Genomic DNA, 18,066 nt, shown 5'->3' with positions numbered 1-18,066 from the left:
TGTATGATTAAACTGTCTTTTTTTTTTTCATATACAAGAGTGCTAATTTCACAGCAAAGAAATTTTTATAAGTACATTTTATTTAATTAATTGTTTTTCATATCACATATACAAACTACCTTCATAAGAAAGTCAGAGAGATAACTCACCTGAAATGATCATAATAAGGAAGATTGCAATTAATACACCGCAAACTGGAAGAGAAAACAAATTAGTGTTAAATATCCAAGGAGATAAAGCAACCAGTAAAACTTCTTCCAACCTAAATTTCTTCAGTTATGCTTATCTTTAGATAATATGGGTATTCGGTAGTCAAGGGGATAAAACAATACTTTTTGAAATTGCTTCCGACTTTAACTTTCTTCAGATAATGCACCCAAGATTTCAAACATACACTTCAACATACACCGACTTTTTATAAGTAAAAAATCCTATTAGTTTTACGTAGTAGGCCGATATATGAATTCCAATCAAATTCCGATATATGAATGCCTACTTCTTTCCTAGGTTAAAAAATATATACAAACATTTGAGGAATCGATAATGTAATGTATATACAATATGCAGCTAAATATTTGGCTGTTACCAAATGCAGAATACAAAACTGTAGTGAAGGGTATAAGCACACACTAATCTAGTGTGTGTGTGTGCATATGGCCCTGTGTTCAGACAGCATACAGTGTACACAGATAACACACACTCATACGTAACGTGTTTTCAAATGTTCATATAGCATCCTCCACTGCAGCTCTGAGTATATGTAGATTTAATCCCATTTAATATTCCATTATTTTGATTGCGGTATTCTTTCATGCTCGAAGATGACACCTATGTTTCTTAATAGAAATTCACTCAGACCGGTGGATGAGATTTTTCTGTTGTTCTTCTTCTTGCAGTCTAGTTTTCAGTATGATCGTGTGAATGTGGATCGCATAGACAACTATCGTAGATGTGGCAAATTATTTTGATCATTATTGTATAACCTAAAAGCGATGTTCGCTCTGAGCTGTGCGCTCCTACATGCGCGCACAAGTCAAAAAGGGGTAGCGCACACGCCTAGTAACTGCGCGCACAGATTTGAGAATTTCTCATTTACAATCAATAATCTTTGAACAACGAATTATAAGACGTCAACAAGTTTCAGAGCCATATTTGTTTACGGTCTGCAGTCTCGACAGTAGTTACTTGAACTCATGCAAACAGTTGGAGTTTGGTAACTGCGCGGATTTAAGATAATTAATTTAGTTTTTAAATATTACAGGTTAGAGTTTAACGAAAAAATGCCAATATTAATATGAGAAATATTACATTAGTACACACTGAGTCTGTGGCTACGCGCAAAATGTTTTTCATATGCAAACAGTGTATGAAATGAGCCTGCAATCAGAGGAAACATTGCCTGCAAACCTTCACAAAATCGTATTCCCGTCTTCGAACTCATAGTCAATTTGATCACTTTTTCAATAAAACTCGAATTTTTCTCGTTTTCGTTTTTAACGTGAACTGCTGTCTAACGAATAGATTACGCAGTTGGGTGAAACGGCGTGCTGTTTGGTTGGAAAGATAAAAAAGCTTTAATCCTTTTGAACAACCTAAAATATTCAAATCATTTTGTAAGTGCTGAATATCAGTAGAATCATTGCTCTGCCTATCTCCGCATCATCGACAAACAATTGCACATCTGATCTTAAACCATGCCTGATGTCATGAATGTATAGAATGAACAATAATGACTCAAGGACTGAACCCTGAGGTACTCCACTGGTCACTTTAAATCTGACAGATTAACACTCACTGTATACCACCTTTTGATATCGATCTGTCAACCCTCCCCTGATACAAGTCATGAAATTATATTATATTCCGATCCCATATTCTCCAGTTTATGCAACAGTCTTCCGTGTGGTATCCTATCAAATGCCCTAGAAAAATCCAACATTATTATAGTGTATCAATTCCTTTTATTCAACTCGGCCGTAACATTGATATAAAATATGAGCAAATTTCTAAAAATTACCTTCCTTTAGTAAACTCATGCTGCTCCTTACGGAGTATAGCTTGTTGTTCTATCCACTTCTGTGCTAGTTCTTACCAACTTCTCTAAAATCTTCACTACCACACTAGAGATACTTAGAGGTCGGTAGTTAGACACGTCAGTTTTTGCACCGCCCTTGTACAGTGGAACTATCATACATGCCTGTCATTCCTGGAGTATCATTCCTGAGCTGAGACTCAAGTGTACAAATATGTGAAAGGCCTAGTCAATCCGCTGAATATTCCTTTAGCAAACGGCTGATATTCGATCTGTTCCTATAGACAAATTCTTATCCAGGTTATGCCACAGTTCTTCCACCTCATTTTCATACATATACAACTCTTCATCCAATGTAACTGTAGCACTATGCAACATGTAACATATACCTGATTGATATATCTTAGCAAAAGTTAGCACCCATTTGCATTCAATAAAGTTATTCTTTCATATTCATTCTTTCTTTTGCTTGCGGCATAATTTCTTTTCATATTACGATTTAGCTTTCCGCAAAATACTCGTTACTTTTCTAGTCTGAGCTTTATTTATTTCATAACTCATCTCAGTCTTATTCTCACTATATTCTTTCCACATCATCGTCTTCCTCTTGTGGATCTCTTTGCTAATAAGGTTGCACATCCATTTCACTCCCAACCTATTTATTCTTCGATCACTAGGGATACATTCAGATACCGTCTCATTTAAGCACTGTTTCAAAGATTCCCATGCATTGCTAACATTTTTCCCATTCAGTAACGGATACCATGGGACCAAAGATAACATTCTCCTAAGTTGATCATAATTTCCAGCTTTGTAGCTCAGCATGTAGCCTGTTTTAATCAGAGCATCAATACAATTAGATACTTCCCAAGAAAGCGCAGGATGATCACAGTCACCAACTGGTGGTAAAATAGTCATATTCTTAACAGAGACACCCCTCCCCTCTAACGCTATGAGCAACACCAACACTTTTTGACCTCGAGTTTCTTCTTTCGCATGCTTCTTGAGAATCTCGCCGCTATTCAATAAATTCCTCTTCTTTCTTATCATGAGCTTCTCTTCTATTAAATCAATGTTTGGAAAATTAAAGTTACCCGTAAGGCTCAATTGGCGATGCATTTCTTCTTCATCCACTGCAACTTAGCCGCCCCGTCTGTAGCAACACCCACCATATATTTCATTCTGTTAGCCTCCACTTCACATCAGATAGACTCAATCACCGCTAATTTGGACATTATTACCATCATTGTTTTCTTGCGTTTCTACCCTAACTGGGCTTACGTTATCTGATACTTCCTCCTCTCCTATCTTTTCTGTCATTCTTAAAAATAGTATACCCATTACACTCGATCCCAATCACCATATCTGATTCTGATAACCAGGTTTCACTAATGCCAACAATGTTAGGCCACATTATATTCAATAAATCAACGAACTCAAACCCTTTGTTTCTGATGCTCCTGGCATTTGTGTATAGACATAATAATTTACCACCTAGCCTATTCATATATTTAGATATGCAATCTATTTTGTCTTGTTCTAGAATTTTCTCTTTTTCCTCTCCAGACATACTCAAAACGTCTGAATCCGCCCCTTCAGCACATACATAACCAGGTTCAAAGACATTCATGTCTTTATTATGTGTGCATACCCTAACCGAACTTTCACACACATTTTTCCCATTCCTCCCTTGATGATCTAGTTTCCATGACTCTCTACCAAGAAGTAATTTTTCCAGGCTCCTGATGCTAAATGAATTCAAGTGCCGGCCATCCCTCTTGTGCAAGTCTTTTCTGCCATCAAACTCACTCCACACCTAAAAACTCGCATCCATTTCTTCAACACAGCCTGCGGGTGAAATCATTTGCTATCATCGTCCTTCTTAATTCAGTACTGTCATATATGGGTAGCAATCAATTTCAAATTCATCAATCAAGTTCAGTACTTTCCTGCCTATTCTTGTTCTGATCTTTTTTTCTTATTCTATCTAAGTTTAGTCAAACGTTTTTCCACTTTTTCCAATTCTCTGGTCGATTTTTTCTAATAATTTCTTCAAATCGAAATATTTCTAATGTCAGCTTATTCTCAGATAAATTATCATCATCCTTTATTTCTATAATAGTTTCTTTTTACGGTTCCAATCTATGTTGTTAAGTAATTCCGTCTTCTTTTGTATTCATCTTGTAAAACTATATTGTTAGACTACCTCTTAAGTTGTTTCCATAGGACATTTTTTCTTTCTATATCTATTAATGTTTTCTGTTATCCATGGATTACGTCTAGTTTGTCAGCGTATTTTTATTTTTGTTATTGCTTAGATATATATTTATTAAATGTAAGCTTAAGGTTAGCAGATAGCATAGATAAAATCTTAAGATGCTACATCTGCATACAGTCTATTTTCTGATTTTGCCGTTTGCTATAGTTTCATTTATGATGCTATTATACAGTTTTGTAGTCTCGGTCAGTTTAAGGGGTTCAGTACGCAGCTGTAGTGCACTGACATAATGGTCTGCCAGTTTGCACGTTATGATGACTGCTATATAGCTGTTTGCAGAGGCTTGCATATTTATGTAGTCAATACATGATGAGGTGACTGTATTTTCAACCATCTCTTCTCGTGTATGCGACTGTATGGATGGGGCTATGTTATACGCTGATAAGAGGTCTAGGTATTGTGCTTTGTTGTTATTTATGTTCATAATATTTATATTTATGGCACCTATTATTATCAGGTATTCAGAGGCGCCTTCTTCTGTGGTAGAAAACTGATACCTTTGTTGGTGTGCTGCTGTGTCAGAAAACACAGCAGCACACCAACAAAGGTATCAGTTTTCTACCACATACTATACATACATTACTATATCCAACCAGATCCCGCCTGATTGCAGTAATTATACAACAGAGTTGCATGCTATTCAGCTTTCACTTGTGCATATAAAAGAAAACCGCTACGAAAAGGGTGTAATTTATAGAGATTCATTGAGCTCAGGCAATTTCCTCTCCTATGTATAATGTGATGTCTTACACACGTTGTACGAAATGAAAACTCTTAATTTTGTTGTTCGGTTGTACTCAGTGGTGAGCTATGGACATTTTAACAAAGGACTTGCATCGTCGAGGGAAAAAAAAAAAGAAAGCTGTATTTCACACAAAAACGTTTATTAATACAGCTTGTGTAGAAATTCCAATCAAAAGGTATGAGAGGACAATCAACCACTAAGGGCTATCATTTTTAAACAAATCGTTCATGTTCTAAACATGAAATATTTGCAGACAATCATCCGTGTTAATTTATCTTACATAAGAAAAACATTTTTTAACTATCAAATTATAATAAGAATGAAATCTTTTATAATCTTTTATAAAACATTTGATTGGCTACTGGTTTTACGATTGGCTATCAGAAGGGAGAAGGGTAAAGATAGCACATGCGCTTATTTTATTTTCAAACTTGGGCGCATTCGTTATAGAGGAGTTGAAACAATAATTCCAAATAATCTATACACTGCCGAATAGACTAATTTTTGTTAGGTTACGGTATGAGTGAGTTTGTCGCTTAATATATTTTTAAAAAAAATTTTTTTTGAAAAAATAAAAAAGTAAACAAGAAGAACAAAGGGGTTCCAAATTTGAGAAAAATTTAACAAAGGGCTCGCGCGAGTCCCCGCGAGCCCCTTTTAGCTCACCACTGGTTGTACTGTATTCCCAGCCACATTCGAATTAAGGAAAATGAGACTGCATCTGCGGCTGCTAGATCAAGTCATACTCTTTCGACGTACTGTTAACAGTACTGTATACAGCTTACAGACACTTCATAAGATCAAAGCTAATCCCAATAGCAGTCATCATTGGAAGGAAACATTGAACAAAATACATGACAATAAGCCTGAAATTAAGCATTAGCATTCTAGTCAACGTAGAAAGAGAAGAGAGGAAGTTGTTCTTGCTAGGCTCCGAATAGGTCACGGTCATTTTACACATTCTTATTTACTGAAGGCTAATGACTCACCTGAGTGCGAAAAATGCAACACACGTCTCGTTTTGCTATTTGTCATATTATGGTGGAGACTATAAGAAAGATTCTTCACACGAGAGAGGAATGAAATTTTTACCTATCTGGCCAAGGCATATACACCCAGGCAGATGCTATCAGACAAATTGCATGATGCTTTTAACCTTCTACAAAGAATTAATTTATACAAACACATTTGACTGTAATTTTATCTATATGTAGATACTGCATTGCTTAGCTTAATTTTTGCATACACATTATTTATTAATGTATCTTGGACTATTTATGTACTGCTGTAATCTGTAATTATGGCCATAGGGGATGGATGGATAAGAGTGTGTCATAAATTGATTAAGATATGGGGAAACAGGATCATGGCCTAGAAACTGGAAGAAGTCGGTTTTCGTACCACTACATAAGACTAGCGATATGCAAGATTGCAAGAACTTTAGAACTATTAGTTTAATCTCTCATGCAAGAAATATTTTATTGAAGATCATTCCAACTAGGATTGAGGAGACCAAAGTAAAGTTGAAGATCAAGCAAGTTTTAGGAAATAAGAAGGTATCGGAGATCAGATCCTTGGACTTAGATCATTGAAAAGTATAAAGAATTTAGGCTCCCTATGGTAATGTGGGTCATAGACTGTTCTAAAGCTTTTGACTGTGTTCGCAGGTGAAAGTGTTGGGAATAATGAAAAGTTTTCCTCAACACACTATCAGGTTGATTGCTAACTTATACAGTGAGCAAGAAGCCATCGTAAGAACAAGTGTTCGGCTAAATGATTGGCTTCAGGTTGGAAAGGAAGTTAGGTAAGGATGCCCCAACTTTGCATCATCTGCATTCATTTGAATATCCGTTTGCAAACTATGTACTACATCATTAACAAGCAGATTAAACGCAACAGTCCTCGGTGAGAACCTTAGGAATTCCACTGGTAACTATCTTCTTGAACGACATAGTTCCTCTATACATAAACTTTTGATATTTATTAGCGAGCCAGTTTCCTATCCAATCAGCTTTTTCCTCACCTGTTTAGTATCTATGCTGACGACATCGCGCGTGTAGCATTTGATGAGCTTAAGGCAGGAATTAGGATAGACAGTGCAGTAATCTGAGGTACGCTGATGATACAGTACTCCTTTTTTAATGACAAGGAAGAATTTTGAAGTCCTCTGTTCAGTAAGAACAGAGGACTTCAGCTCAATCCTAGCAAGGCAAAGATTATGGTTAGGAAATACGGACAAGGAAGGTACTGAGAAACAAGTGTACCTTAATGGAGAAAGAATTGCTGAAGTCAGAAAGTTCGAATATCTGTGATCCATTATTAATCTCAAGAATTGCTGTTCAGAAGAAGTTCAGGAATGGCTAAAACAACAGTCAGAGGTTGTTTAAATGGAAGCATGGACTGTCTCCACAGGAACAAAGGATTTTGGATTCAGCTGTTTTTTCCAAAAGTGACTTATGTATGTTAGACTTGGAACCTAAAGAAGTCTAACAGGAAAAGGATAACTGCTTTTGAAATGTGTTATAGAAGGCTATTAAGGATATCATATACTGAAAGGTGAACAAACTGATCAGTGTAGAAAGGATCCGTAGAACTTTAAGAGACTCCTTAAGGATATTGACAGAAAACATTTGAAAAACTTTGGACACAAAATAATGGAAGGAGGACTTCCCAAAAGAGTAATAATAGTAGAAGGTAAAGTTCCTAGGAAAAGAGGAAGGGATAGACCGTCAATGAAATAGATGGATATTGAGCCTATGGTGACTGATCTTCAGAGAGTTGAAGCGTCAAGAAAAGTATACAGCAGGACGACCAGGCGATGACTGGTGTGGACATCACCGAGCATTTGGGTGACCATACGGCATCTGATGATGCCCAATGAACAGATGGATAATTGGTATCTTCACATATACAGTCCACTAAAATCGCTCTGAAATATCAGTACATCATTCGTAATTGGCCCAACTTTGCATCATCTGCATATAGTTAAATATCCGCTTCCAAACCACTTGCTATATCATTAACAGATTAAACATCAATACTCCAGGAGAGAATCCTGTGGAATTCCTCTATACATAACCTTTTTGATATTTGTTAGAGAGCCAGTTTTCTATCCAGTCAACTAACCAATTATCCAAACCCATTTAATGTCACTTAATAGACCAGTTCATTACGTGGCTCTCTGTCAAATGCCTTTGAAAATCCAGAAATATCACCTTATAAGAATCACCTTAATTCAAAACTGTAGTGTCATCTTCTAAATTGTACATAAATTACTGAAACAAAATCCCCCTTTCTTTACATTAAAAGCAATATGAATTATTACTTTTGGTTAAAGGAAAATCATTTTCATTTAATAATAGTCTTACCTGCAAAAGCGCAATTTTTTTTTCTTCTGGTCGGGTTATTTTTCCTAATCAGCTGAAGTATACTATACACTTCTCCTGAAAGACAATTTATATAATATCACTTTGATAACCACATTTCATCTGTAAAGAAATGCTCTCACAGAGAATGCTATGCTACTGACGCATGGACCTCTTCATTCAAGAGGCCCCTTTATTGACAAGACTCCTCGAATATTTTAATCTTATTAATTATTAATATGGAAAATTGGATAAACATTTTCAAGAGAACCGATAAAAAAAGAGTGGAAATATGACTTGTACCTAATAACATCCTGACAAAAATAATGTGCATTTTGTTTATTTTGAAAGGAATTGCATCCTTTGTTAATCAGTATTAGATACAGGTTCATTCAATGAGGTTCAAATGTTTCAGTCTTTTTATTCGTTGTTTAAGAGGTACTTGCGCGATGAGAGATAATGTTATTTATTTAAGGCCATATATTTAGGCCAGAATATTACAGGCCATCATCAATGATGCACAATAGTTAATTAGTTAATTGCAAAGTGTAACGCGAACAATGTTTGAACAAGTAAGAGCAGTCTGATGTTATACATAAAACATCGCAATGGCACAACTGAGTAAATATTGCAATATTGATAATTCATTAGTTATTTAAAAATTATTGATGTGTGATTAAAATAAGACTTTCCATTATCTTAGAAAGAGACAGTCGTTTCGATTTAACTTCAGGCGATGAAGAAAGGCCTCGGAAAAATTATCAACGGTCTCCATCTTGAAAAGATAAACCGTCAATTATCGAAAATTCAAATTTAATTAATTTTAAACTGTCTTATTCGAAACAGTTATAATAACCTGCTAGTGTAGCACGTAAATGGTCATCAACACATGCACGACTACAATTTTTAGATTTATATTCAAGTTTACTTTAAAAATTATTTTTGTTTCAATGTCACCTTACTAAAAACTTTTTTATCAGCGATATGAAATTAAAAATACCCTCTTAAATTATATTTAAGACATTTTTTTAAAAAGATGGAGTCGTTTCTGTTTTGATTTCAGTTGGGCCATCTTAATGGCAAAACTAAATTGTGAGTGTATATATTCCAAAAACATCTCTAGTTGAGTTGTGATAATGAATGCAATCAAAAATATGCATTCTTTATTACAACTGAAGGACCGATTTAAGGAATAATAACAGATGTAATAACTTAAGGATTAATCTTCAGTTTTGAGTAATGTATGATTAGTGCGGTACTAGTTATACCTCCGAGGATACTTTAAAGATTACTCGTATGAGGAAAAAACTCCCCTAATTTATAGCTAAATTTTCGTTATAGGAAACATTTATTCTAGTTCTTTCGGTAATGTACTCATTCCATGTTTTCCATGTTTTTCCATTCGTCTTTTGAGATAGAATGAGTTTTAAAACGAGCATGGGAATAACATCATTTCGGTGCTACTCATTTATTTAAGGAAGACGATATTCCTAGTCTAGCTTTATTTATTTTTCCTAAATGCGATTATTGAGAAATTATATTAAAAAGTGCATAAATTGCTCTTGTTTTTTGTTTATGTATGATAAGGGTTGTTATTGTTTCTGGATAACAATAATATATTTCGTTAAAAACTGTCAATCTCTTATACCTCTAAATAGGTTGATCGCCAAAATGTTCTGTTGGCATTAAAATATACAAATCTAAATTAGCGCCATAAATTGAAGACGCAAGAAAATAACTATTGAAATGTATACAAGATACTTCAGGATTACTTAGTAACTCTTTTTCAACATACCTGAAAAAGAGGTTACTTCGTGACCTCTTTTTCAGGTATCTTGAAAAAGAGCTACTAAGGAACCTCTTTTTCAGCAAACCTGAATCATTATCCCATGAAGAGTTGACAGACGTCAAAGGAATCACTATTGGTAGATGATGATGACAGTGGACTTGAGTGGTAGGACAGTGAGCCATCTGAAAAGTAAATGCCATAAATGAAAAAGAGTGAAACTTATTAAATAGCATTATCATGGCGACCATAATCGCCAAAGGTTGAAATTATCTATTTTCCCTGCTATTTCCGCAGGACTTTAAAAATTTTGTGCTGGCTCACCATTAAAGTAAATCTCATTTGTCACTAGCCTGGATGTACTCTAACCGAATCGGTCGCCTGATATATCCCAGATTAACTTCCAGGATTAAGGAATGTTAACAACTGCTTATATATTAGTGTGTTTATCAGTCTGTGAACAAAAAAAACTTCCATTTTATAAGTGATACTAGGTCATTTATTATTATTATTATTATTATTATTATTATTATTATTATTATTATTATTATTATTATTATTATTATTATTATTATTATACTTTTCTTTACGGTTTCGTTTCTAACACTTATATTAAGCCTTGAATCACTTTTATGAAAAAAATCAACAATTACTTCTCTGTGCCATAAGCAAACATCGAAAACATTCGGTATTATAAAAACTCTCAATTAAAAAAAACGTCCCTTAGGTCTCTACATATAACAGCATTAGTGCGCTTCTGAATTCTGACTGGCTCCGAAATATTGCCGGATCAACAGGACTAGTGATTTCTTATAACTGGTCCTGTTCATATGACTGAATCGACATCACGTAAATAAAGCTGATGATTAAACTGAAATCCTCTTATTTTTTTACTCGTCAACTAAAAATTGTCACTCTTCACGGATGAGCAGCGTATTTTCAAAGCCCTGTATATCCGTTTATATGTAATATTTAGGTATAAGATAATTTTCCAACAAAAAAAGCACATTTGTTTTTAGCGATTTCGAAAAATGTATAGGAACCTGATACATTCGCTTTGTTTATATGCATGTAATGACTCAAACTACTAAACAGAATTGAATGAAATTTGGTCATTTGGATCTATACTATACTTTGTCTGGTCATCTCAGTTTATTTTAAATGAAACTTTTTTATTCATGGTAAAATAAGGCAAATTCGAAACTGTTAAAATATGCATTGAAAATAATAATAAATAAACGGTGTACAGCAATCGTAGTTCCCTGAGTCAGTCATATCGGGAATTAGCTGATAAATATCTTCACACTCAAGAACTGTACGCCTTCCCCCTTCCCTCACACTATAAGTGTTTAAGCAAAGGACTCTGAGTGAGCTAAACTACTACGCATGTATTTTTTAAAGAATTTTTTGATTTATAGAAATAAAGTGCGACATTATTTTTCATTTATTTTATTATTCATAAAAATATATATAATTTAAAACATACTTAAAAAAGTGCTTTAGTCAAAAGTAACTGTCAGGAGATGCTTTTCAAATAGTATTTTTCTTCTTTTTTATCATTTTCTCGCGATGACTGAAACCTCTAGCCTTCAGTACTTAAGCCAAAAACTGCCTTCGAGTCAGTTACTCTGATAACGAATCACATCACGATACAGAAACACCAATGAAGATTTTCATGATTATCTCAGATAGTCATAATTATTGGCTTATGCACTACAGGTAGTTTATTTATTGTGATATGTAGCAATAAAACAATGTTATTTAGATCCGTCATTTGGGATCCTAGAGAGGGGGGGGGGAAGTTCTATGAATATAAACGTATTCCTAGTGAAAATCAGATTCTGGAATGGGTTTTGAAATAGCTAATTAGAAATACGGTCGAGGCTACAAATGCTGAGCGTAGTGTATCTCTTAAATGGGTGATTTTCTTCTCCGCTTTACCTATTTTGAGGAATTAAAAAAAAAAACAAATTTCTGGGGGAGAGAGAGAGAGAGATTGTGGGAGAGTTCCTCTCCAATCTCCGTAAAAGATATGCGATAATGCCTTCGCACCCAATAACTGTGCACTCACCCCACTATAAATATTTAATCAAAGGACTCTGAAGGGAGCTAACTATAGAATCAGCTGAAGAAAGATCTAGAAAATCGGCATACAAAATCGAACCTATGACGGTCTTTCTTTGAAGGAGGATCCAACACCGTGAATCAAACAACGCCATTTCCTCAGGGCTTCACAGGCATACTTTAAAGTAAATTGATCATATATATATATATATATATATATATATATACTTTAAATAAATGTAATTCTTACTATACACTGATATTTGAGGTTTTTAATACTTTGTTTTTCATTGAAATTTAGGGATCAGTTTAAATATGCACGTTGTTATAATAAGTGTATCGACTAGGTCATATTGTAATAATATTCTCCGTTCAAATCGAATTACCTTTCTCTATTGACTTAGAAGTAAATTAATGTTCTTCCTGTCAGGTTAATAGCCTGGATGGATAGTCCAGTGGTAGGGCTGCTATCTTAAGGCTTCTGAACCTGCCTGCTTCCAAATTTATACCCGTAGGAAAAATAGGATATATTGAAGAGGAAAGAGTATTTAGAGGGAACATAGATATAGGCCAGAAATGGAAAGACTCTATAGCGCTCCAGTACTCTAATAGCATAAGGGTCATAAAATAAGAAGGGTTTGCTGATAAGGCCTTATAGGAAAGATTAAAGTTAGTGGATGTTCCTTAAATCAGAGGAAGAAGAAGAAGATAGATCCAGCTAGGGGACGATGGGAGTGCCACTTCACTTACAATCAAGATGATTGCCCCCTTATGGCCCTGTTGGTACACGAGTCATTCAATATATTCGGACCACACCACCATATATCTGGTGGGCTCCCCTATCCACCATCTAGGGCGCTCTCTCTGTAAAGGTTACATGCCCCCCCCCCCCCTTTCGGGGGTTCCTGTATTGATGGAACGCGTTGAAAGAATGAAAAACAGAAAGATTACCAAAAACAAGTATTAAATTACAAACTATTTGGAAAAAGAAAACTAGGACGTCCTCTAAAGTGATTCAACGATGACTTCTAAGACTGGAACAGGCCATTCCAGGCCTAAACCCTTGAACAGCGTGATAGTGATGATGAATATTCTCCGTAACGAATGATTTTTTTCTTTCTGTTTATTAAGACAACTAATTAACTTATAATAAATTTCATTTAATCTACAAGCATATTTTGCAGTATAATTATAGTTAATTGGGTAAAAGCTATCACCTATATTATATAATATTTACCCTTATCCAAATTCTCCGGAACACACAAACTTAATCTGAAATCACCAGGAATTGCTCACTGTCAGTGAGGCCTGTTGAGCACTCGTTAATATTTTATATGAATTGCTGCTGTTGTGATGAAATTCAGTAAACTTCTTTAGTGGGATTGCATATCTTTTCCACCGAAGTTCACGAATGCTATCAGCAAATTTTGCATAGATGACGCAACGCTTAGTCTTGTGATACTCTTAGCCACTACTGAAATAGAAAACTTAACTCACCACGAACATTTCCGGATTATATAGGTTTTATATTTGCTAATCCTTACTATAAGCGGAAAAATTAATTAAAAATTGGCTATAAAATCTATTTAACGCGACATTTAATTCAGTTAGTACACAATGAGCATGTTTCCCACTGCATTTCATTAATCATTTATCTTTCTGAGTCAGTCACAAGCTACCGCTTGTTATCTCATCATTAGAAGAGATAATCTCTTTAGAAGAGATAGACCATAGAAGAGATAGATAGGCCTTCATATCGTAACGAGACGATATGAAGGCCTGAAAGATATGAGCAAAAAAATACTGATTTAGTCTTCAAAACAAAACAAAAAAAAATGCAACAAATAGATTCGTTTCACTTAATATAGGTACTGCGTATCACTTGTAAAATAATAGTAGTTTTACTAATATTTATCATTTACATCATAACTTACATAAGTCAATCGCTACCATTCATACTTCAGCTCATTTGTCTTATATAACTGCGTGATTATATTCACTAGGTGCTTTACTTGGATACCTGCACATGATACGTAAGCATTACATGCAGGCTATCAGGAAGACCTATAATCTCGTGAGTCATTATAGCGTCACTCTTCAACTGAGCCCGAAATTTTAGGATGTACAGTGAAAGTTATACTAATTTATGCATCGGTGTCCGCTTATTATCTATAATTCACTATTGTTGCATTAATCCTTACCAAAACTATTGAGATTAGAGAACGTATCGCCATGTCGTAGTTTTGTTTGTTTTGGATTTACTATCAAAGCAACATAATTCATAGACCTTATAGCCAGTGCATTATGTCTGTAAATTGCGCGCCCACATGTGTGTAAAAAATCCGAGTTTCTGAGAGGAAATAGCCCTGTCAAGGCCGCCTGAGAGCGGCTAAGTCACCTTCCGAAAAGCCCTGATAAAGGTTTCTCCTCCTGAACGGTATTCGAATCCAGGTCTTTCAGACCAAAGAGCATCGTGGTTGAGATGTTTTAACATAGCAGCGTGTGCACATCGAATTCTAACATATGCGGACAACTTGAAAATTTAGCAAGATGTGAGAAAAAAACAACTTTGAATCGACGTGAACCCGTAATATTTTTGCACTTGCTTTTTTTTCTACAGAATGCCACGCGATCTGGTGTCTGTCCAAGAATGCTTAACCATTCTCATTGTTCCTTTCCAAATTTTACTCACTGTGTTATCTGTCTCGTTCATAGACTCAAAAGTACCCTGAAGAAAAATGCGAATGCATTATGATTATATAACTGAATACAGGAAGGCTGCTGCAGGTTGTTCCCAAACTGGCCAGAAGAGAGAGATGTACTTAATAATGGAAGAACAATCGACTTGCTGCATGTAGTCAGTAGGTTTGTGCTTTGAAACAAATAACACAAACTAACGTGTTTAAGTTTTTCGTTCAGGATATTTTTATCAGACATCGTACAATAGCAGTAATCCAGGTGACGATTCTTACATTTCTCTCGAGTGATTATAGTTCCTCATATCCGAACCCTACCGAGTTCTTTTTGAAGATGCTATGCATTTCAATATGTTCCGGGTTTGTTAAAGTAGATATGTAATGTACTGCTTTTTCAATTGCATTAGATGGCAGTAACGTTCTGGTTTCCTCCTTGTCTGTCCCATTCATCATTTTTTTCGCGGTTCTATCTCTGTAGATAACATTTCATTTCGTACTCACAGTGAATAAAAATAGTTATATATGCATACAGTGAATGGCAAAGAGTCTATATATGAGTCTGATTCTTGATACTGTCTGGAGGGTCATTATAAATTTTTAAAGTCTCTGTGTCAAGTGTATACGGTTTTTCAGAAAGAGGACATCTTGATTTATCCCTCTAAAATAATGTAGACGGGGTGGGGACAGTAGTCTCGATAATGTAAAGTGTATAGGTCAGAGGGGTAGCTAGGCGGAGGGGGTGGTCCACCCCAGGCTGCACTTTGAACCTTTTTGAACTTTTGCAGTTAATTCTAAAATACACTCTCGAGAACTCATTTCCAAATATTGTAATACTATTGCGAATGTTCCTCACAATTGCTGTAAGTGTTACTAGTTGTGAGAGGAGTTTTTCTAAATAAAATTGATTGAGAATTACCTACATTACCATGAAATAGACTTCGCCAATGTCATCGACGATTTTGCTAACAGAAAAGCAAGAAAAATAACATTTGAGAATGTTAAATTAAAGTTTTACTTCACAAATAAACACAGTGTATTAATTTATTTCCCTATACGTCGTTTTGATTTTTGTAGTATTTCTGGTGTGTATTGAGAGGGGCAGCAAAAGCTTCAGCTACACCAATGGTATAGGTGGATTATGTCATCTCTGTTCAGGCCAGTTTGAGAACGACCTGTAGTACCCGTCCTGTATTCAGTTATATAATCATAACGCCTTTATAACGTCGTGAGTAAAATCTGGTTAGGAAACAGTAGGAATGGATAAACATTCTTTCCCAAATCAAGAAAGAACCTTGAAAGGCTATAAACGCTATAGCTCTTGTAAAGGCCTTGAGTAACGGAAATGACAGCGCTATCAAGGCTGATAATACTGTCATCTGTTAACGGTAAGAGGCGTAGTTTCTGAAACTTCTGGCACAAAACAAGTCTGATGGGTTGATGACATCAAGCATAACTGGTTTAATCAGTTTGCAATTATTTAGCACAGTGGTTCTTAACCTGGTGTGTGTGTGCACCCCTGGGGGTGCGAGAAAGCATTTCCAGGGGTGCGAGAGAAGTTTCTAAATTTTGACCCAGATTCGATGGACGACAGCTATTTAATAAAAGACAATCTTATTGAAATACGAGCCACTGCACGTATTCAAATAGAATTTGAAAAACTGGACTTAGAACAATTCTGGTGTACACAGTTAGAACATTATCCGTAGCTGTCAAAAGCAGCATTTCAGACACGTTTACCATTTGCCACCACCTACCTGTGTGAAATGGGATTTTCATCACTTTTGCACATAAAAACAAAAGCCAGAAATCGCTTAAATGCAAGTGATGACTTATGCGTGGCTCTTTCAAAAAAGGAGCCTCGCTTCAAATGTATTATTATGACTAAACAACAACAAAATAGCCATTAAAAATTGAGATATTGTTTTGTATGTATATATAAATATATGTGTTTATTTTTCAATAAATAAATTATCTTGCAATAGATGTAATTTCCTAAATACAGAAATAGAAACACATTTTAGAAGGGGGTGCGAGAACTTCTTTTTAGATTCAAAGAGGGTGCCGATCACTAAAAATGTTAAGACCCACATTTTAGCAGATCATTGTTGATTAGAGAAATCAATTCTTAAGAGATCGGTTTTGAAGTTGGTTTGGTTGCCCGTCTTGGGGATTAGTCATGTGGAGGTCGTGAAGGTAACAGAAGACTAGTAGCTAGGTATGCTTCCAAAATATGAAGAAGTGGTCCGAGTGGATTGGAAATAACCTCGAGCAATACAAATATTCCGAACTCTTAATAATTTCAGACCTTTTGTAGAACTCTGCATGTGCTGTTGGGCAGTTCCTACAAAGTTGTATTTTTTGCAGGTTGATCTGAACCACACAAGATGAATTGTTGTATGGATATTCCTTATGACCACATGGCAGATTCCTATGGCACTGCATAATGTTTTATATATACTGATAATTTCAGATGTGATATTATAATTAATTAATTATCGCATGATGATACAGCAGCCGTGAGTTTCTTTTACGGGAATGTAAAATTTTGACAAAGCTATAGCTGTGTAGCTGTGTCAAAATTAGATTAGAATCCCATTATTGATACATCCACATCTAATTAGTAGATGTGGAATATCTTGTGGGATTAGTCACGTAATACCATCGAATCTCATCAAGAGCTAGCTTATTAAACAGGACAAATGGACATACTGTTGCATTCAGAGTTAAATGCAATGTGTCATTATGATTTCTAGAAAGCTAGCGGAAACTTAAATTAGTTTACTCCATCATTGGTCCTGGCATTGATTTTCCAACCCACTGATTAGTTGTGGACTCATTTAAATTTCTGACTTCTGATATATCCCCCCCTATTTGATGCACTTTAACTTCGTGTGTAAGTAGTTGTAAATTCGAGGGTCTTTTTAGTCTATTTCAGCGATATCAGTATAATGAAATATACGTACTTTCTGAATGAGAGATGTAGCTGTTTGGCAGATAAGATCTCTGGGTGGGGAAATTACTATCATCTTCTATCTTGTTTGGTGTTTTTGTATTTCCCCTCTTTGGTGGAGGCATGAGTACCTGCATCCAAATTCAAGGA

The 18,066-nt window shown here is 35.2% G+C and overlaps 1 protein-coding gene across 1 annotated transcript in view; it reads right to left on the bottom strand.

Moving 5' to 3' along the window:
• The window catches only part of LOC150104757 (uncharacterized), a 39,374-nt gene extending 25,688 nt beyond the window's left edge, over positions 1-13,686 (bottom strand). Inside the window, exons 1-4 of the mRNA XM_090396159.1 lie at positions 13,508-13,686; positions 10,295-10,391; positions 8,424-8,498; positions 150-194 (exon numbers count right to left, since the gene is read on the bottom strand). Of these exons, the coding sequence (XP_090252285.1) occupies positions 150-194; positions 8,424-8,498; positions 10,295-10,391 (217 nt within the window). The 5' untranslated portion in view covers positions 13,508-13,686. The remainder of the gene's footprint in view (positions 1-149; positions 195-8,423; positions 8,499-10,294; positions 10,392-13,507) is intronic.
• Between the last annotated feature and the right edge of the window lie 4,380 nt (positions 13,687-18,066).

Source organism: Typopeltis vanoorti, chromosome 7 (assembly GCF_054136105.1).
Source record: "Typopeltis vanoorti isolate ZY-2024b chromosome 7, IOZ_Tvanoo_1.0, whole genome shotgun sequence".
Taxonomy (NCBI): Eukaryota; Metazoa; Arthropoda; class Arachnida; order Uropygi; family Thelyphonidae; genus Typopeltis; species Typopeltis vanoorti.
Note: the sequence above shows the minus strand (reverse complement) of the source record. Positions and strands in the feature narration are given on the sequence as shown.